This window comes from Lissotriton helveticus, chromosome 12 (genome assembly GCF_964261635.1).
Source record: "Lissotriton helveticus chromosome 12, aLisHel1.1, whole genome shotgun sequence".
NCBI lineage: Eukaryota > Metazoa > Chordata > Amphibia > Caudata > Salamandridae > Lissotriton > Lissotriton helveticus.
Genome location: NC_136073.1, coordinates 247275906 through 247298599, shown reverse-complemented (window position 1 = coordinate 247298599; position 22694 = coordinate 247275906). Strand labels below are relative to the sequence as shown.

The 22694-nt window shown below is 44.2% G+C and overlaps 1 protein-coding gene across 1 annotated transcript in view; it reads left to right on the top strand.

Moving 5' to 3' along the window:
* FANCA (FA complementation group A) overlaps positions 1–22694 on the top strand; it is a 674778-nt gene that overhangs the window by 337942 nt on the left and 314142 nt on the right. The window contains exons 29-30 of the mRNA XM_078671408.1: positions 14493–14566; positions 20168–20296. Of these exons, the coding sequence (XP_078527534.1) occupies positions 14493–14566; positions 20168–20296 (203 nt within the window). The remainder of the gene's footprint in view (positions 1–14492; positions 14567–20167; positions 20297–22694) is intronic.

The window sequence follows — 22694 nt, the reverse complement described above, 5'->3', positions numbered from 1 at the left end:
GAGGTATGTTTTAAACAGCTAAAAGGCAAGGAGGATACTGGTTTGGTACACAGCAGGATAATGGGAGCTATGCCATTGTCTGCTCAGCTGACTAGAAAGTGAAGTGTTTTTGTACACAGGTGACTAGCAGGGGAGGTGCTTGTGCAATATACAGTTGTATGGTAGGAGATGTTATGCTGGGTGAAACTGAATGGTAGAGAATGTGGTGCTTTGTACTCAGCTGAATAGAAAAGGAAGTGCTGGGTTTTTACGAAGTTTAGTGGTAGAAGAGGGGTCAAGTTGGGCACAGCTGAATCGTAGAAGAGGTGCTCTTCGCCAGTCTGAATGGTAGTGGAGGCGTTGTACTCCGTTTAATTGTAAAATGTTTTGTGTTCACAGCTGAGGTTCATATTTAAAGGTTGGGAAGATGTGTTTATGCATTTGAATAATGGGTGTTTCGTGGTTGAACAGGGTGCTTCGCTGAGCTGAATGTAGTGAGAAATGTTATGGTAATGAGATTTAAAGTAGGCATTCATTTAAGGAATGTTATGAGTTTGTAGAGTGGTATGCCATATCTCCTGCCAGTTCTACTTCAGCGCATTGTGAGAATAATATTGTGAGACGATGTGTTCTGGACATAAATCCGCGTGGAATATTTGCTTTTTGATCATCTGGTTTTTTACCTTTTTGCTCTGGGTCAGCCTCACAACTGGTGACTCGCTCACAGTAAACGCAATGTAAATGGACTACACATGCTTGCCGCTGGTGTTTGCCTTTTAAGATAAAGCCACTGGGACGCAACAAGTTTAAGGGGTACTTGGCTGGCTACACATGTGAGGGTTGTGCATAGCCTGGTTATTTTTGCACAGGTAGCCTGGGGCAGATGAGACTTTACAGGATTGTATATTGTCCTGGGGAAGGCCTTATAATGTTAGTGTGCACTAATAGGGAAAGTCACTGTGGTTGACTTGTCTGTAGTGACACACCATTATACACCTCTGGGGAAGACTGCCTTAAGGTTCAGCCTTGCTTTCCTTTGGCCTACAGAAACCAGTGCCATATTGAAATGGGGTGGAACCTATATTCCAAATCTGTGTGTTTTAAGACAATATGTGTGCAACTTATGGATCTTCCAGGATTGTCATATTTTATGGCTAAGCTCAGAGTCCAGGCCTTGTTATCACACTTCTGTGCTAAGTTAATTACAGTGCTTCACTCAACTCCTGAGGAGAAAAGGGGTAGAGGTGAAAGAACTGCATCAATCAATCAGCTGTCACACTCTACCCGGGATGGGCAGCCCAAGCCCACTGAACAAAGGAAGGAGCCTAGACCTCTCGAACCAACACAGTAGCGGTCTCCCCTTTGAAGACTTGGTGGAAAGGCCCTGGCAGTGAGATGTGACTAGTGACTTCTGGGTGATGCCATTTTGAATTTTCCCAGCATGTCGTGCAGGAGTGTTTGGACGGGGCGAAGAGGTGATGCGGCACCCCAGGATAGGCCAGAGTTGCCTCGCTTCTAGAACATTCCGCCACCACTTAAAAGGTCTTGCCCAAGGTGAAGAGCTGTCTTGGTTGAGCTTTTCTGCTGGACACTGGACTGGAGGTGGCAGACACGGACAACTGAAAACAGGAACCCCCTGATGCAATCTTTACTGACTACAGTTGAACCCAGAACCAGTGGGGCTTTTCCCAGGACCGGGAAGCTGGTCCCCTTACCCCCCCTAAGGACTAGATGGGGAATGAACTGGACTTCTGTGCCAAGGAGTAGAGAAGCACAATAGGAGAAAGAGCAGGAAGGCTGGGGCAGGGAGCCAGTAGAACCAGCTCCCTGCAAAGTTTGCCACTTTGGAGTTTAGGAGGCATGACTAAAGTGTTCCGGATTGCCCGCACCAGGAGAACAATTTGCCCAAAAGTGAGTGAAATTGTCCAATGGGCCTGAGAGATCAGCAGGAGAAGGATTTGACCTTTTGACCTCTCAGTGCTATCACAAAGCACGTGGAACTCTGCTGCCTGGCTGCTAAAACCCCCTGGGGTGGGCCATGGCCCTGCCGCAAGGAGTACTTTTAGATTTTAAGGCCTGCAAGGGTGCGTGCGTAGGGCCCCTCCACAGAGCTCGGGGAGGCCTGGGGATCCCAAACACAGGCCGGTTCATGGACTGGGGAGCCTGAGTTAATGGCAGCAAGCTATGTGGTCTGAACTTATAGAGGTAGAGAGAGCGTCAGCACGCTAGGCGTGATGTGGCATGACAGCATTGCTTGGTGGGCAGAAGCGGTCAGCATAACTGGCGGATCGGCTTGCACGCCTTGCACCCGCTGCTCTCCTGTTGTTTTTTCGGTTCACCTCCACTGGACCCTAGGCTCCGCACAGTGCCCTGCCTTGCCCAGGTAGATGTGACGATCTCCGCAAGTAGCTTGGACGCCTCTTCTACAGCGGCAAGTGCAGCAGATGCGGCACTGGCTTGCCCTGCCCTTATCGCTGCTGCTGCTCGGTGCTTGCTGTCTTGCTTATTATTTTTTCCAGAGGCGTTTTGGGAACTCGAGGTAAGTCTGGTCTTCGCCTGATGCCTGTCTCTTGCCCTCTGGGAGCATAATTCAGCGATAATGGTTGTTGTAATGGTGTCCCTTTGATGACTAGAATTTTGTTTTTGACTCAGTCCATATAGTGTGCGCCTTGTAAGCTTGAGGCGCCTGACAACTTTTGAATACCCTTGTTAGCCGTAGAGCACCATTGCTTTCTTCATGTCACCTAGGCATGCTGGTCATGGTGCTCGAATTGAGTGCTGAGCAGAGCTGAGCAGTACAGATGTGACCAGTCAAGTTTAAGGTTTGCTTAGCCCTGTAAGCCAGCAAGTCTATAGCTCTTTAAGCCCTGTATGCTTGCTGGACAGTAGAGCCAAGTAAGTCTTTGTAAGTAGCTCAATCTTTCACCTCTCTCGTCCTACTTTTCCCTGTGATTGGCACACCATTACATAGACTTATTTAGAGTCTCAATATGCGGCGCGCAGTGGCTGCAACAAAGCTGAACTTTGTAAATGTCTACCAAGAAATATCCCATGGCAGGAGATCCACACCAGCAACAGTACCCGGGAACACACATCTCGACTCGGAAAAGGCTATTTAAATTGAAACACCATTCTAATTATTTTTTCCATCTACGCAACTGAATAGAGTAATGGCTGATAGCCTGGGTAGGAAAGAAAGACTAAAAAAAGAGCATTAGGAAAGGAAAGAGAGAAATCGCATGACAGAAATGTAGTAAACTTAGGTGATGACCCAATCATGGTCCATTTGTGAGCCATAGTAACAAACCGCACACATTCTGGCCCAGACCCTCAAAGATTTTGTGGAACTCAGAACCTCTTAATGATTACATCCCAAAGACAGTGTGCTGAGTATTTTTTTCAAAACAGATTTTATTGGCATTTAGTGTGCATAATATTCACAGAGGTTCTCTTTTATCTCAAATATCAGACATGTGTTCCACTGTGTACGTTACAGTGTACTCTGAGTCTTCCATGCTAGAATCCGTTTAGTTTAAATTGGACAACAGGTCCATACAGTTCTAACTTTCAACAGACAGTGCTGAGTTGCGAGTATTAATAACTAAACTCTTTGGTGAAATCACTGACCTAAGGAAGGAACCTAAAGAGCTAAAACAAACTGAGCAGATGGAGAGGTGTAAATTCCGTATATGCACACATAATGGGGCATATGGTGCCCTGACATTTTCTCTATCAGTAGATATTTGAGGCAAACATACCACTCCCTGTTCAGCCTAACCAGTCTTTTCCTCAGGAGGCAGGGGAAATTGACATTAAAGGAATCTCCATACAAGATAATCTAGTGGAAGAATACAGAGTTGTACCTTGTGATGCATTTGTTCGAGGGTCTCTGGAAATATTGGATACATCAGGCTAACTTCGAAGGGATGAAGTTGGGGAAACAGATTGGCCTGGTACCTCGTACTCAACCATCCCAACAAGTCTTCTCATGCCTGAATATCAGGTGGTGTCAAAGTGGATAAAATATCCCAGGAATTTGCCTTCTGTAACTTACTCGCAGTGACCGAAAAAGAAGGAAGAGCGGCACTGAGAAACAAAAGACTTACAAATGACTGTCTGAAAAGCTTGAGAACAATAAAGTTAAGTGGAATGATTTACAAATTGTTAGGCGCCACCAATCTAACACTGCGAGTAATGCTAGTTGCATCCTGATAGGGGCCAGTAGAGCTCATTTAATTGCATATATGATCAAATTGGCATTGCTTGCGCATCATCCCCCAGCGATCAGAATAGTGCTAAGTCCACTTGAATTTCTGGGCAAACAAACACTTGTTTCAGCTAAATCAGTCCACTTCAATCAAAGTACACAATAAAAAAGTACACCCACCTATGAATAAGGAGAGCCCCAAGCCTTCAGTAAACATGTATAACAACATAGTGACTAAAAAGGCATCACAAGGCAGTAACATTTCCGCTGAAAAATCTTTACTTGGACTGCGCCAGAGATGATCTGGTTCAGAACATAGATTCGTACTGAATATCCCAGAGCCACAGGATACACATCCAAAAGTGCCACAACCAGCTCCCAAATAATTAAAATGCCTCCTTGAATACTGCAGGAATTCCCCGGAAATTGGGAGACAGTAACCTTCTAAACTATCTAATGGCTCATTATGTGATTATACTTCAAGAAATCTGGGCCTCCATCAGCATAGGACATTCCTGGATATGCCACCCACACAAAGCAGGCAAGAGTGTTGGAGAAAACCAAAAGACAGCAATAACCTGCAGATATCATGTAGAATAGATATACGTTTCAACCAAAGCCTGTGACGATTCCCATAAGGACCTACAAAATGTTCATATTCAACTCCTAGACTATTCCATCCTGAGAGTAATAAATATCTACACCCAACAGAAGAAGACATTTGGTTTTAACGGCCTCCTGAAGGGCATCGAGGAGGCATTAGGTTTCCCCTTCGAGCTGAAAGCTGTACCTCTAGTCTGAGGTGATTTGAACTGCAACATGGGAGACTGGGGAAATGACGATGAGACAATAGCCGAACTGAAATCAGCATGCAGTATCCTGTCAATTCGACATGCTTTCCCAAAAACAGATGCCAAAGGGAAATATTTGGCCTGCTTCTGCTCGGCCGAAAGCCTCATCTCAGCTCGCAACTTCTATGAAAATGAAGACCCACCACATCTATTATACCTACCTACAATGCTCACAGAGCACAATCTGCAATAGATTATAACAATATCACAGATTGTCATAGGTATGAAAACATGAAATTGAAATGAAGACTAAATAGTGATCATAACCCACAGTCAATAGATGTAATTAACCATGCGGAGGCCGAGCCAAGAGAAATGTAGAATTCAAACCACAACTGGGAGTTTGGGGAATAGGTCAGAATAAAGTGGACCACCAACCTTGAATCCGAAATTAATGATTAGAAACAGGATCTGTCAACAGCGGACCTTCAGATCCTGCTGGTGAATGGAGCAAATGGGGACAACTCATTATCCCTCTAGGATCTTTTGCTGAAATTATTAACCCCCAATCGTTCCAAGATATTGCACCTTCAAAAATTCTACACTAACAAAACAAATTGTGGAAAACAGGGATGGTTTGATGAAGAATGTAAGACAATTAAATTGGAATTACAAAGCGTGCTTCAAAGTGAATCCTCCGGACAGCTTATAAAGGCGGGCCGACTTAGTTATAAGTTGGTAATTATGAAAAAAAGGGCAGATTTTGCAAACAGACAGTGGTTGGAGCTTCAAAGATTTGTTGTAGCGAATTTCACAAATGTCTTTTGTAAGGATGATCGGGGAAGGCCTTGGAGTAAGGTGAAAATATTTGGAAGCTAATATTGATGAAGCAACTAGGGTGACACATTTAAGCTCAATCTTCAATGCTACAACTGACTTGGGTCAGGAATCATTTTCCCTTAGTGCCTTCAACAGAGTCCGCAGTAGTGTGCCAGGTACCATCCAGCTGGAAATGTTTACAAAAGAAAAAATAAGTGAAGCCATGAAAAGCCTTCATAAAGGAAAGACCTGGGCCCTAATATGATTCCTTTGGCGATCTAACTGACATAGAATGGAGGCTGCATATACCTGCAGAAGTCTTCTGGGCAATTGTTGTGCTTGATCACTGTCCCTATTCCTGGCTAAACAGTATTATTGTTCCCCTATATGATAAAAGCCAAAAAGATGACCCAGAATCCTACAGACCAATAGGTTTAATTGACATAGACTGTACATATTTTCAAATTTGGTGCTGAATGCCTTGGACGAGTGGGTCAGTAATGAGAGTATCCTTTCACCGATTCAAGGTGGCTTCAGAAAAGGGCTGTCAGCGACTGACCAGATGTTTAATTTACTGCATTTGATTTATAAGACCAGCACAGTGACGAAAATGCCCCTGTATGTGGCATTTGAAGACTCTTCATCTGACTTCAATCTGGTTTCAAATATTCGCCTCTGGGAAAAATTACATATGCTGGGTATAGAGACGCAGCTTTTGCCACTAATTTCAATGTTATACTCAGGTGAGACTTAGTCAAAGGGGGCAAGTTAAAAGAAATGTATATGCCAATCGAGGGTCAAGCAGGGCTACCTTTTGGAACCAATTTTGTTCTTTCTCTACATTATTAATATCTATGGAGAAGCCATGAAAGCGTCAGCTGATGTTCCATCAATTAACGGATTTAGGATTCCAGCTCTCCTCTTTGCTGATGCCTCTATTCTCATTGCAAAAACTCCTAAAGCTCGGCAGGCCCTGCTCCTAGCGAGGGGAACCTTTTGTAAAACAAATTATTTGGTACTTAACACCAGTAAATCCACGATAATGATTTTCAGGAGCAAGCATACAAAGAAGTTATCATTCTCTATAAGTGTGGCAGGGTATGCTCAGACGTGAGTCCCTTGCTCACTTGGCCACTGGATTCAAGATAGCCTGGCTGATGAGGATTATGAATCCGAAACCGGTCCCAGGATGCTTGTTTCCGTCCATGGAAGATATGGCTTGGCAGTTTGGGCTGGACTGTTCCCATGAGGCACAGGGTCAGACTGATTTGCATATAGCCATGTCTGAACTGGGGTGGCTGAGTGAACTAAAGAATGGTGATGGATTAAACCCAGATCAGTTGACTGGGGGTGAGTGTTTGATTTGTTCAAGCGCTCCGTCCATCATCCCCTTTTGTATCATTTAATTGTGGGTTTATATAGCGCTAGAATCAACTCCCGGAAGAGTATCTCCGCGCTTCGACCGCTGGGGAACCCGTCCTGGCTCACCCTGAGAGATGGTCCTTAATGGATATCTCTAAGGTGCGACCAAGCATCCCCGGTGGTCTGGGGGGCCATTGTGAAGATGAGGCAAGCTAATGCCCAGAGTTGCCGAGTGTGGTCCCTGACTGGAGTAGGCACCGAGGCGAGAATTATCGAGCCCGCTGACCCTGGTCCACAACCCTGCCGCGTCAGGAATCGAACCCTGGTCCCGGGCCGTCCTCTGCTTACGGGTCTGCCGCCTCTAACCAGTGAGCCACACCACTCCACTCATTCTCTATAAACCATGAGAAATTGGAGGCAATGGTGGCTTTCAAATGTCTTGCTGCAATAATTAGCAATGCACTTCACTGGCCAACCCATATACAAACCACTCAGGAGACACCACAAATGCAATTTTGAGGATGGCGTATAAGCACAGTCACAGGTTCTCCAGTTACACTGGTAAAGTTTTTCAGGCAAAAGTGGGAGGTCAAAGGTATAGGGGATGGGGGGTGTTGCCTGTTCCTTAAATAAAATCAAGAACAGGCACAACCCGGAGGCTACAGACAAATCAAAAGCCTTTGTGATGAAGAAGAGGACTTGGAATATTTTATGTTGGTTTGCGGCCATTATGGCAAGGCTAGGTCCAATACAATAGCTATGATCTTCGCAAACAACAACCTGGAAAAAAGGCAGACTAAATATTCTTTTTGTTAAGCGACCTGGCATATGTGACCAGGGCAACAGGCCTGTATATCGGAGACTCAACTGGGACATTCGCTCAAACCTTCAGATCGCTTAACATGAACATTTTCAGTATTAATGCTTGCTATCCCGTTTTTATTTTGCGAGTCGCCTCACCTGTCAGCTCAGTGCTGTTGTACGTCCTTGGTCTTCTCTGGTCTTATATATTTGGTATACAGTATTTTACCTTGTTTTTTAAACTCTTCTAAAAGTTTTTTTATATTTTGTTTTTAATTGTATGTATGAAAAGCAGCTATGTTTTGTATTAGGGGCCAAAATCACATTGATAAAATGAAATTCAAATTCTGTGGCTTACAGGTTGTCATGAAAGGCACAGAGACATGGCTTATTGCAAAATGCTTTATTGAAGCAATGCCTTATTCCAAGATGTCAACAATCCTTTATTTAAAGGGTTTTCTTTGCTGTCAATAATTCCTATTCCAAAAAGGCTGCACCTTTTCATTAATTATGATGTTAGCGCCTTATTGCAATGCCTGATCACTCATAAGTGTGAAAGGGATGTCATGCCTTATTACTGATAATGCGGGCACATTATTTCAATGCTTGTCTATTTTTTCTTAATACGTGCAGAGGGATTAGGCTTACTGAAGTCAGTGATGGAATGAGGTACTACCATAGCATGTGAGTCCAATCTTGAAATGGGACAACATTGAACTAAGGTAAACTGACGAAAAAATATATATTGATATTCCCCCGTGGTCAAATCATAGTTTCTTATGTGGCAAAGCTCACAAAGTGAATCAGATAACCTTCAAATTGATACAGGTACAACAATATTCGTTCTCTCATTTTACATATTTTATTTCTTTTTTCTTTTGTAGTATATCAAAACAAAATTCTTGTGTATACATCAATTCATAAACATGGGTAATAATCCAATCAATATTAAAAATTCAGTGAACAACTCTTTCTGATTTGGTCCTGAGGAAGGTGGTCTGAACCCACCGAAACGCGCGTAGACCTGGCGTGGACATCACACAAATAATATCTGTGTTACCTCAACCTTAGAAGTTACTTTTGAGTTTGGTAGATTGTAGAGTTGTATGAATGAGTTAGTATGTATGTTGGTTGGTGTGTGATAGACAGGGTGTTAGCTTTTCACTGTAAATCGCTTGTTTTTTTAACATATTGTTAAAATCATGGTATTGTTCACTGAATTTTTAATATTGATTGGATTATTACCCATGTTTATGAATTGATGTATTCGGGATTCAAAAGAAGGAGGTACCCCTGAGGTATATGACAGGGAAGGGGGTTAGCATCAGCAAAACAAGAATCCCTGTTAAAAACGTAATAGGCTGGAGTGGCCAAACAAAGAACAATAAAAAAAGGGAGGTAGGAGATATGTGGGTAGATCTCCCTATTATCTTTAACAAATAAAAACCTATTCAAGCAAGGCAAAAAATGGACAATCACACAAAGTCATATAAAAGTATACTCAATAAGCCAATGTTGGTCAATTGCAAAAATAGTTGTTAAATTTATTCCCTCCCAATATGGGTTACATTCTAAAACATAATAAAAACATTAAGATTTTAAAAACCACCAGCGGTGGTGAGGCAGTGAATATGTATTCAGTCAAAAAGTGAACAAAACCAGTCGACGCGGCGTTTCGGTGTTTTCTAAATCTTCACACCTTCTTCAGGACTTTCGCAACAATTTGACTTAATATCTGATTATAATGTGAAAAAAGGATTTAATTTTCCTTCCATACAGATTTGTATTTCACGTGTTATTGATCTTTCGCAGGCTTAACTGTCAATTGAATAAAGCCTCTGTGTGCACGGAGGGGCCACCGTCAATAGCAGGGTAGGGTCCTCTTTTTCATTGGACCTGTTTATGTTCTTAGGTAGATCTTGTAGATGTGGTTTAATGGGAAACAACCTCTTTATCCAGATTTTCACCTTCTTAATATGATGAAGAGATCTTCAGTTTAAAATGCGGCCTCCCTGCTCCTCCGTGCTTCCGTCCTCATGGCGATTTGAAGCTACTACAAAAGAAAAAAGAAATAAAATATGTAAAATGAGAGAACGAATATTGTTGTACCTGTATCAATTTGAAGGTTATCTGATTCACTTTGTGAGCTTTGCCACATAAGAAACTATGATTTGACCACGGGGGAATATCAGTATATATTTTTTCGCAAGTGTTGTCCTCTCCTTTCCCTGGTCGTTAAAGTAACCGTAGAGGGGGTCCCAAAATTTATGTAACTAAGGTAAACTGACACCTTCATATAGGGTTATGTGCTGTATTGCACATGAAGGGGGTGTACTGTCAATTTTGTGGTCAGATGTAATGTTGCCAAAGGTATTTCCATCACCCATATATATATATACATTTATTTATAAATTATCGCATAGTATTAAGTTGTTGTGTGTAATAAATGTGCTTTTACTTTTCGAAAGAAAAAACACAGGCTGGACAATCATTTATGGAGAGGTATTACTGGGTGCCAGCGAATGGTGATTACTAGCCCACACCACCTCCCTTGAATAGACCTTATACTGCTCTGCTTCGCAACCCTGAGAGAGTCCAGCACTACAATGGGTTGTTTGGTTCCCCTTGGAGGGGAATGTGGACCCATTACTTGTGCAGGCCACACAACTAGGAGCACGTTTCCTCACAAATATCATAAATGGGGGCCCTTACTCTCTGTTTGGCAATAGGCCTAGGGCGAAACTCTTTTCTACAGAAGAAGCACAGCTAACATTAGCAGTAGTACTGAAACCTTCACTAGAACAACAATACATGTCCAGGTATTCACATTTAAAAAGAAATACATTTTAATGAAGCCTTAGTTTTAGAAAGAAATATTTTCACAAGTGATGCTTTAAAATCATCTGATCCCTATAATCAACATATCTTTCTTATGTTGTTTCAAGCATGGCATTTATTGATGATGTGTGTAGGTAATATGTAGTAGCGAGAGAGTTCTGGTGAAAAGTTTAAAAGTATGTCTGAATGTGTGACTGGGACCTACAATTAGGATATTGCTAGCTAAGAAGGAACCTGTATGTATTTGTAGAGTAGGTGCTCTCTGTAAATAATACTCTTGAACCCCTCAAGAGCTGCATGACTTGGGTATTTCCCATAACAATCCTCAGATGGAATGACTCTGTTTTGTGCTTCCAGCATCTGTTGATCATGAAAGGATTCCGGTTTCCCATATTCACATATATATTGTTTCCTGCTTTCTAAAGCCCCTTTCAAATGCACATCTTCACATTAAATAGATCCGAGAAGTGATTTTTATAATTTAAAGCTGATAGGCACCACATTTTTTCTAAGGCTATATACTTTCTTAAGTTATAACCTGCCAAAACCTCTTTTGCTGAAATTGTAATTGTAATGGCATTTGTAGAGCGCATGGCTACCCTAAGGCCTCCCAGCGCTGTGGACTCTGGACTGCGAATGCTTCATTTAGCTAGATGGAAATAGCAATGTTTTCAAAAGTTTGCGGAACACCAGATGGTTGTCCACCAGGCGAATGTGGTCTGGGAGGGTGTTCCATCTTCTGGAAACAACATAGGAGAAGCGCTGGCCTCCACTTCTAGTTTTCAGAATTCTGGGAGTTATTGCTAGGCGTTTATCGCCTGAGCGAAGAGTTCTATTAGGATGGTAAGGGACAATGAGTGCCTGAAGTATTGCAGGGTTTTTTGCAGTCAGGATCTTGTGCGTAACACAGAGGGTTTTGAACTGGATCCTTTCTGCCACGGGTAGCCAATGCAGTGAGGCTATGGCTCTTCTGGCTGATTCTCTGCGAAGGATGTTCATTAGCAGTCTAGCGGCACAATTCTGCACCGCCTGGAGGCTCATTATTGTGGACTGTGGTGAACCCGCATAAAGAGCATTAGCGTAGTCCAAGCGTGAGAGAATTAATGTTTGGACCACTAATTTCTTGGACTCCCATGATAGCAGTGGGAAGACTTTCCTCATCATCCTAATTAATCCAAAGCAGCATCCTGCAACTTTCTGAGCTTGGACTTTCATGTTTAGTTTATTTTCCAGCCAGACTCCCTGGGATTTCATTTTATCTTTGGGAGTTGGAGCTTTACCTAAACAGTTGGGCCAAAGGGTAATTACCCCCTCCGCAGGTGGTTTACCCAAGAGCATCAGTTCGGTTTTAGTTCCATTAAGTTGCAGAAAGGAGCTTTCCATCCAGGTTGAAATTGTTTTCATACAATTGGCTAGATTGTCTGGACTATTTCCTGGTTGGTTGAGAGAGACTATCAATTGGGTGTCATCAGCGTATGTAATGATTCAAATTCCAAAGGGTTCCACGATTTTGGCCAGGGGGCTCATATAAATGTTAAAAAGAGTGGGGCTCAGGGAGGAACCCTGAGGAACCCCACATCTCAAAGGCATGCTCCTGGATGTACAGTTTTCCTCATAGAACCGGAACGATCGGCCCTCCAGGAAGGACTTCAGCCATCCTAGTGCAACCCCCGATACCCCTGCTTCTCTAGTCCTAGAGATAAGCAGACGGTGGTTAATGGTATCGAAGGCTGCACTCGGGTCCAGGAGGAGAATGGCTGCCGAACCTCCGGCGTCCATGATTTTTCTAGTTTCTTCGGTAACGGCAGTTAGAGCAGTTTCTGTGCCTTGTTGGGGTCTAAAGCCTGTTTGTGTAGGGTGGAGGCGACCGTTCTCCTCGAGGAACGCTGAAAGTATAGCATTTACATGTTTCTCTGTGATTTTAGCAATTCCTGGCAGTAGGGATATAGGTCTATAATTCGAGAGGGTATCTGGGTCGGATCCTGCTTTTTTTTTTAGCAGTGCCTTCACCATGGCTTGTTTCCAGGGTGAGGGGACAATGCCAGTATTTAGTGACAAGTTAATGAGTTCTAGAATGGTGGGTGCTACTATGTGGGAAACTTGGTTTAGGACATTGGGTGGAGCCGTGTCTTCTGGGGAGCCGGATTTTAATTTGTTGAGATATGACTTTAAGGGTTCCAGATTCATAGGGTGAAAAACCTCCAGGACATTTCCAGCCCTGCTCTCATAGGTGTCCAACTGCGTGGCGTTTTGAGGAATGGTAGGAGGTGGAAAGGTGAGATAGATAGATTGAATTGTAGTGTGGAAGAATTCCGCTAAGTCATTACAGCGTTTAAGTGTATTCTCTGCTGAAGGTGAGGGAGGAGCTGTGGAAGTGATTGTTTTAAAAATTCTGAACATTTCAAGCGGGGCATTAGCAGCTGATGAGATTTTGGATTCATAGTATTTCGCTTGGGTTTAGCAAATTTCCAATTTGTAAATTTTTATGGTATCTCTGTAGATTTGTTTTTTTTCTTTTGAGAAATCTTTCCTCCACTGTCTCTCCTTTTGTTTACACTTGAGTTTGAGTTCTCTAAGGGTTGGAGTGTACCAGGCTATCTTTTTTTGGCCTTTCTTATCTTTCCTGAGTTGCCTAGGGGCCACCAGGTCTAGGGAGGCTTCCAGACAACCATTAAAATCCTGATTAGCTGATTCTGGATCCCCTTTTAATGATGGTTGGGTGTTATTCAGGATGTCTGACCAGGACTCCACACTAATCTTAGCCCAGTTGTGTCCAAGTTTTTTTGTTGCGGGCTCAGATCGATTACTGGTTGTAGATACCCAAGTAAAGGGTGAAAGATAATGGTCACTCCAAGGTAGGGGAATTGGGTTATTGGCTGTTATATTGGAGTTCGTAAAGATGGGTTCCAATAAGTGTCCTTTGAGATGGGTAGGGCCGTTTACTTTTAGATCAAGGGCAAGGGCTCCTAGGTTATCTACCAGTTAGTGCTGGCAGAGGAGGCATCATCGAAATGGATATTAAGGTCTCCTAATATTGTGAAGTTAGACAGGGAGCTAGCTAAAGTGGCTATTTTTTCAGGGAGATCCAAATTGAAGTTTCCTAGAGGTCCCGGGGGACGGTAAATTAGGCCCCCGGAGAAGGTGCATGTCTGTGAAAAACCGATAGCGAAAACTAGGCTTTCACAGTCACGGATCAACCCCTCTATATATGATAGCAAGACCTCCACCTCTGTTAAGTGGGCGGTCTTGCCTTTGTATGCTGTATCCTGGTGGAAGGGCCTGGACAACATCTGGGTCCGACCAGTCCTTGAGCCAGGTTTCTGTCAGGAACACACATCCGGGTCCCTTTCTTCCAAGATCATCCTAATATCTGTAGCGTGTTTAGGCATTGATCGGCAGTTTAGCAGTAGCATTTTGAATTCTTGGGAGGGAAGAGGTGTTATATCACCTGTCCTGCTAACATTCAGGACTACACTTAGAAGCAATTCATAGGCATAAAGCCGCACTCACTTTACCAATGTGTACAAAGCATGAAAGTTCTCAAATAGTCAAACACATTGGAAACTTGTCAGTGTTAAATTCTGCTGAATGATGGGAGAAGTGGTGTGTTTTACAGAGAAATGTATTTAAAATGATTACATTTTTGTACCCTAGCAGATCCTTTTTTCTTCTGTTCTAATAATATGTTTCCTCAGCTCTCTTTCAGAGATTGGCTTTTGTTTGAAATGCAGTTGGAATCTTGCAAGGATGTGTTGTCTGAGGCAGAAAGGTATGTGGTTTATGTATATAAACACAAAAAGGGAAAGGAGGGTCTAAGGGGATGTTTAGAGACCTCACACTACTACAGCCCCTTAATACAAACTATAACAACAGAAAGTAGCAGTGGGTCAATGATTAGTTAGCTCAAGTATGTGTCTGGAATCTGAAGGTAGAACTAAACTACATCAATAATAAGCATCTTTCCTGCGTGGAAAAATACCCATCAGTTGTCGATCCTGGACGCCCTGTTCATCATTTGGGTTTCCTTCACACCGGGAAGGTAGGTTTCAACCAATGTTAATGATGGAAATGGAAACCTTTAGATGTTCTCATATATCAAGGTGTGGACAGACAACTATAGAGCAGTGCATGTGTAAAGTGAAAAAGTGTGAACTGTGATAAGAACAGATAAAATTGGGTAATAGAAAGGACAAACAACTTTAATATACACCTTTCTACTCTCAATATAATAAAAGGCGTGCGATACTAGTGGTTTTAATAAATAGCCACTAATCCCTATGTACGGTCAACATGTTTCTGCAGACTGAATTTTGGAGCCTCAAAGGTATCCTGCTGCTTTCTTCAGGACCATAATCGCAACTGCTCATTTAAAAGTGAAAAAAATGAGAAAACTATCACCTGGGTATTTTAGTAGTTCATCATTCTCCTACCAAAGTTGTAGGAGAGAAATGCTCCACCCCACCTGGCCACAGCTCAGGTAAATGGAGCCCCGCACGTCCGGTCGGTACTCCAGACGTCCTTCTGGGCTGTCATTGACCCACTGCTACTTTCTGTTGTTATATGTGGTTTATGTAGACTGTTCTGCTGCAGGATTAAAGAAACTCTTGTGAATTGTGTGGCTCAGTATAACGCCTATGTTTTGATAAAAAAGGCCTCCTTTAACTATACACATTTTTTCTGCTTACTTTCATTTGATTTTTCATGCCATCTCATTGGTCATGTTCATATTTTTTTGCCCCTACTTTGCCTCCAGTAGCCATCAATGGAGATTTACTAACAACTGCATGCGGTAAGCTTTGACCCATCAACTCTAAGGGAGACCCAGAGAATTTACATGTTACTGTGTCTAAACTCTTCTGTTTCTCAGTGCTGCCTTTGTTGACATGTCCCACCTCAACTGTTCCTTTCTATTCTTATTTAAGGAGTTATTCCATGCTATTCCATGCCTGAGGCTTGAGCCGGGCAGCTGATATTTTACTTGCTCTTAAAAACTTTATTGTGTGATTACTCCCGGTGTGTCCTACCCCCTCCCTGTTATAGCGCGCGGATTTATCGCAGCGCGTGTCTCCACCGACTGAGGGTGGAGGCCTTCATCTGATTATTTATTTTTTAATTCACCTTGTGCACCCCTGACCTCCGCGCTGCAAGGACAGCTCCTGTGTCTCCCCCCAGAACAACCGGCCAATTCAGGGCAGGCTTGGCTGGGGCACGGGCGGAATACGGTGGCGGCCATTTTGGGTAGGGCTAGGCAATATAAAAATAGACGGCCATGACTCCGCGCAGCGGACGCGCTCAGCGGGCATGCCGTTCGCATGCCGGAGTCAAGCCAGAGTCCAGCCCGTCTGCGCCCGTCCGCGCAGAGGACGCGCTGGACACTGGACTTACACCTACGCAACCCCTGGGAATTCTATTTTACTCCTTTGCTGATTTTATAGCTTTGAAGCCCCCATGCTTGCCTTGTATACATACATTTTCTCCGGAGGGTATCCTGCATTCCCCCCGCTGCCACACCTGCAAATCTGTGATTTTACCTTCTACATCTTTCAAGGTGTCCACTCGAGACTATTCTCGTCCATCTAGGAATACATCGATAAAGAAGGGTTTTCTGATTAATGCCAGGTCCCTTATTAAAAATAATATCTCTTTCCATGATTTTGTGGAAAACAGGCAGCCGGAATGGATGTTTGTCACAGAAACATGGGCCTCGGAGTCTTCTGGCCATGATCTATTGATGGCCATCCCGGAGGGATATAAACTGCTGCGACAAGACAGAGTTAAACGCAGAGGGGGTGGACTTGCTATTGTTTGCAAAGTCGCCCTGCACGATTAAACCTCTGTCGGAAGCCTCGGATTCTTTTGAGGCTCTGCACTTCTCTATCCTGTGTGCTCCCTCGGTCTCCTTCTCAGGAATTCTTATGTATAGACCCCCCGGCTCCAGAGTTACGTTCACTGAAGACCTTCTTAGAATCCTGGAACCATATTTTGGCAATTCCCATCTGTCCATTCTTGGAGATTTTAACTTTCATTTGGACAACATAAGAGACCCGGATACCATTAGGTTGGTGGACACACTAGCAGCTTGTGAATGCATCCAGCTGGTCAACAAGCCTACCCATCTGGCGGGCCACATCCTAGACGGAGTCTTCTCTAATGACGACAGACTGTCTGTCGACACTCCAGTGCCCCTGGTCTGGTCAGACCATTCGGCAATTCCTCTCTTGATGGCCCTCCCCCGGGAAGTAACTTCTGACTCATTCCCTACTACCAGAGGTCCGAAAAGAAGTTATAAAAACATCGATAATGATACACTTGAGCCATACATAAAGACGTCTATCTACTCTTCTTTAGGAGATGCTGAGGAAGCAGCGGTACGACTCTCCGACTCTATCACCAGGGCTGTTGATGAGCTAGCTCCCCCGTCACTTAGATATTCGGCTCGCCGTAAGCCCGCTGCTCCGTGGTACACGGACTCACTAAGACTTCTTCGACAAGGCTGTAGGAGACAGGAACGAAAATGGAGGAAAGCGTGGGATCCCACTGAAAGGGTAGTACATAAGGGTCTGCTTGCCGATTATAAATCTAGGGTTATCAGGGAAAAGCAGCAGTACTTCTCGAATCTCACTACCTCCCTTACTTCCCCTAGGGAGCTTTTCAAAATTGTCGGCTCCCTCTGTTCTCTACAGGTTCCTGATCCGGTGGTCGGCTCGCAGGAGCTCTGTAACAAGATATCAGAGTTCTTCTACAAGAAAATTGATGATATATATCTTGCACTAGAAACCCAGAGAAAGTCGCTAGCCGACTCTTCTCTCCAAACCTTGACTACCTCAGAAGCTTGGACCACAGACTATTCCGAAAGTTTAATGGACTTTCCGCTTCTCACGCAAGAAGGACTTGAGCTCTTGCTCGATAGAATTAAATCCTCATCCCCTCTTGATCCTTGCCCTCTGAGAATACTGAAGGAATGCAGAGCGACCTTGCTTCCGCCACTCCTGGAAGTCATGAATGGTGCCATAACCCAGGGTACCTTCCCCTCAATATGGAAGAGGGCAATAGTGAAGCCTCTACTCAAGAAGCCCACGCTGGATCCGGAACAGTTGAAAAATTTTAGACCTATTTCACTGTTACCCGCTCCTGCGAAGATTATTGAGTCACACCTCAACTGCCATCTCACTACCTTTCTGGACTCATCTGGGTATCTTGATAGCTCCCAGCATGGGTTCCGAAAGGCACATAGTACTGAGACAGCTCTAACCATGGTGGCAAATAACATACGTATGAGGGTGGATGCAGGCCAAACTACTGTGTTGGTGCTACTGGACCTCACAGCGGCGTTTGACACCCTGTCTCCCTCTACTCTTACATCTCGGCTGAGGGAGGCAGGGATCTCCGGCATGGCTCTTAACCTTCTATGCTCCTTTCTACAACGGAGGGAGCAAAGAGTCAAGCTTGGTGAATTCCTTTCCCCTGCTATGTCCTTGCAATGTGGGGTGCCACAAGGGTCGGCTCTTAGCCCGACCCTATTTAACATTTATGTCGCCCCTCTTGCAAGGCTAGTAAAATCTCAGGGGATGGAATTGGTGTCATACGCCGATGACACTCAAATTATGGTGTCACTGACCCACTCAGTTTTAACATCTGCCACCAACTTCAGGATCTGTATGCAGACAGTCTCTGACTGGATGCTTCAGAATTCCCTGAAGTTGAACGGCGACAAAACTGAGATCCTGGTCTTTGGCAAAGACCAGGATATTTGGTCAGATGAGTGGTGGCCGGACTCACTGGGAACCTGTCCATCTCCCTCCCAGTCGGCAAGAAATCTGGGAGTAATCTTTGACACCTCCCTGTCCATGACTCTGCAGGTCAACCGTACAGTTGCCACCTGCTGGGGGGTGTTAAAGATTCTTAGGAGGATTGTTCACTATCTCTCCCCCTCAGCGCGTAAGCAGGTGGCGGTCGCATTGGTGAGCTCAAGGTTGGACTACTGCAATGCGCTTTATGCAGACTCCAACAAGGGGCTCATCCAGCGACTACAGGTTGTGCAAAACGCGGCTGCTCGTTTTGTTCTAGCACTTCCCAAAACTTCCTCTGCAACGATGGCCAGAAAGAGCCTTCATTGGCTCCCTATTCACCGTAGGATCTCGTTTAAGATCCTCTGCCTTGCCTACCGAGCTTTGGCTGAGGGTCTTTCGGATCCCCTGGGTGCCTTGCTGACCTGCTACCAACCTAGTAGATCTCTGAGATCTTCAGAGATGAATCTACTGGTGGTCCCACGTGCCAAAAGGGTACGCTGGGGAAACAGAGCATTTTCCATTGTTGCTCCCAAACTATGGAATCTGCTGCCCTATGAGATTAAGACACAACCTTCTCTGATCTCCTTTAAAAAAGCGCTTAAGACCTGGTGTTTTGTCAGAGCTTACCCGTAATCAGGAGCACACTCTGGTAGCTGGTATTGTTTGGTTAGGCGCCTTGACGCCCCTCGGGCTTAGTTGCGCGTTAAAAAATTGTTTTTCATTTTCGTTTTTCATTACGAAGGCTGGCACCATCCTGCCTGACACTGACAGCGTAAGGCATATAGTGAAGATATACACATAAGAAGATGCCAGCTTTTCTTGCCCATTTGCATCTAACAGAGTCCATTGAGAATACTCTGCACACACCGTAGCATAAAGACAACACATTATTTCTTGATTAATTAACCTCTGAACTGCAAAATGGGTGTTTGCATTCATCTATATGCTGAAATTAATGTTAATCAGAAGCTTTGACTTGTTGGGCTGAGGTTGACTTAGAGCAGTCAGGAATTCGGTACTCAAAGACCCCAATAAGAAGCAAGCTTTAAGTGACACTCTCGGGACAGCCCACTTGTGCCTTTCTTTTATATTTAGTAACTTTTCCTATCATCGGTGTGTTCTAGAAGTAGAAGTTCTGTGGATTGCCTTCCATAACAGTGACAAATATTCTGACGTGAATTTACAAACTATCTCGCTGGTAGAGAATCAACTAGTATCACCATTTATTAATCATTCTAGTTTTATTTTATTATCAGCCTCAAACAAAAGAAAGACTGAATCAACCTGTTTGGAATCTGCAGGCTGATTTCTACTTCTGGCATATAGACCAAAAACTATTTCATCTTGCTGCACATGTCAACAAACGTGTGATCTTTCAAAACCCGGAGCATGCACTATTATGTCTTGTCCTCAGAATCCAAGGACACGGCAGCCTTTAATCAGTTAATCATTAGAGAGTACCTGAGTGGCGCCTTTGAACACCAAACTAGCAATAGATATGTCTGGAGCACAGCTGCTGATCATTTGAATACAGCTGTGACATAACAGTAGAATGATGTGTTGTGTTTCTTTACTTGCAGGCTGGACTACCATCGTTGGGCAGTGTATCAGCACTACCTGCCATCCCCCTCAGCAGCTGGCGGCTGTGACGGAGACCTGGAAGTAGCATGCTCTGTTATTGTCAATGCTTTAGTGGATTTCGGTAACAGGTAATACTGCACCAGTGCTAGTACTTAAATGAATGAATGAATGAAATAGTGGGTGGAACACGGTCACTGAGGTGAATGTAATGCCAGCGTTCGGGGAGGAATTTGCCCATTAGGAAAGTTTTGGCCTCTTTTTTGGATCATGCCAGAGAGGGAAGTCTTCTGATTGCGGGTGGGAGTGAATTCCAAATTCTTGGAGCGGCCCCAGAGAAGGCCCGATTGTACTGGTTTTTTTTTCGCAAGCATGCCGGTTGGAGCAAGAGGTCTCTGGCAGACCGGGAATTTCTGGCTCCTCCGGAAATCACGAGTTACTGGGCAAGAAATGCCGGAGATCTGGAGTATAGAACCTTGTGAGTGATGCAAGCCAGCTTAAGTTGGAGTGTGGCCTCGAGAGGAAGCCATTTTAGAGCTTTCAAGTGGGGGGAGATGTGCTAGAATTGCTGGCGGCGGCATTAAGGCAGGCTTTCAGTCTAGTCTGGAGACGACTAGCGCTTGGATTGCCATTTTTAGGTCGGGAGTGTCGAGGAAGGGTTTCAGGTTTCTTAGGTACCTCAGGTGGAATCTGGCGGTTTTGGCCATCGAGTTGATATGGCCACACATATTCAAGCTGCAGTCAAAAGTTATTCCCTAGGGATTTAGCAGAGTCTACAATGGTAGGGGGGCAGTTTAACGCTGTGATAGTCTTGAAGTAGTTAGTAGAAACAATTAACATGTTTATAGGTGACTTCTTCTGCAAGGCTATGCATAGAAAATGATACTATTGCGCTAAGGATAAAGCTCCTCAATCTTTAAAAGATAAAAACACATCTTAAGAGGAGGAGAACAACTAAGAACTGGTCACTTGATCCCACAGGATCCAGAGCATATTCTACATGACATGACACAGGGTCCAGGGTTAACTCAATTGAAGATCTACATAACATTTTAGGAAAACTAATTTGCAATGGATAGTAATAGTTTCAGATTTTTCACCTTTCGAATATCGCAGGCACTGTACTGGATCTGGAAACTTTCAATAGCTCTACCACATAGGTAGGGGACACTGACTGCATTTTAGTGCCATAAACAAGGCCTCTGTGATCTCACTAGAGCTATAAAATGCCTACCCTGGGCGTTGTGATTTCAGTTCTCTTATTTCCACACCTTCACACTGGTAGCTCGCCACTGCCCTTAAAGTAGCTCCCCAAAGTGCATCCCAGCACAGTTCATAATCTTGGCATCCTTGGAGTAGCAGCCAGCCAAACCAATGGGATCTCACCCTTACACACAGACATATACTGTGACCGCCTACAATACCTGCAATATGACCACCTTCTTCCTTTCTTAGTTTAGCAAAGTCACATGAAGCTTTGTCACTGTGCAGCCCTTTCTCTGTCAGTCATAGAGTATACCATGATAGCCATCCCCGAAAAAGAAGTGCCAGCAACAGCCAGAGTGGAGTTGCTAGAATGTGAGATTGCCAGAGACAGAGTTGGGAGTATATGATAACTACGCGCTAGCCTGCTCTGTGGTCACGGAGAGCAGAGGCTGGATTGACAATGGAGTTTGTTTCAGACAGTGGGAATGGTGTGTGCATGTATGTTTTTGTTCAGATGTTTTATGCGTGCATATGAATGTTATGTTATGTGGGGAGGCGTGGCTTGGACGCCGATGTAGGCGGTGTAAGAGAGTAGGGTCTGCAATCCTATGATCACCCAGATTTTTGCTTTTTGCTTCACTGGTTTACGACTTTCCCTGGCTGTGGGCCTGCTAATCAGACCCACAGCCTAGCTGTTCTCTCTATTCCAAATTGTACCCAGGTACTGAATTGGCACTGGGCCCTCTCCAAGTCCCTGTACCCAGGGCTGAGTGACCCAGAAGTCTCCCAGGGGCTGCAGCATGTATTATGCCACCCCTGGGTTGACTAACTAAATCAGACACAACTGGCTGCTTGACAGCTGGGGCAAGGTGGTGTAATCACCCTTTGCTTTAGATATAGTATTCCTATATCTAAACCTACAATGGACACCTATATTCCTATCAGTCACTCCTATGGCAGGCCTTAACAATCCTGAAGGCAGAGTGCATGGGATAAGGTGAAATGGTGCTCTGGCATGAGCTGAGCCCGTTTGCAGCTTGCGGAACCAAGTCCTAATAGATGTTCCATGATAACGCATACCATATACTCTTAAGTGCATTATAATCCTCGCGGTTATATGCCAACTCTGGTATCGCTTTATCAAAACATGTCGAGTAAGGTGTCATACGAATTGGAATACTAACCCCTCGCCAATTCTGGCGACGGGGTTAGCATTCCACCCTTCTAGAGGGACACGACATGTATGTAACCTGTAACCCCGGTTAAAGTCAGACATAGCCTCAGCTCCACAAGATGGATGCTGCCACCGAGACACAAGTCTGC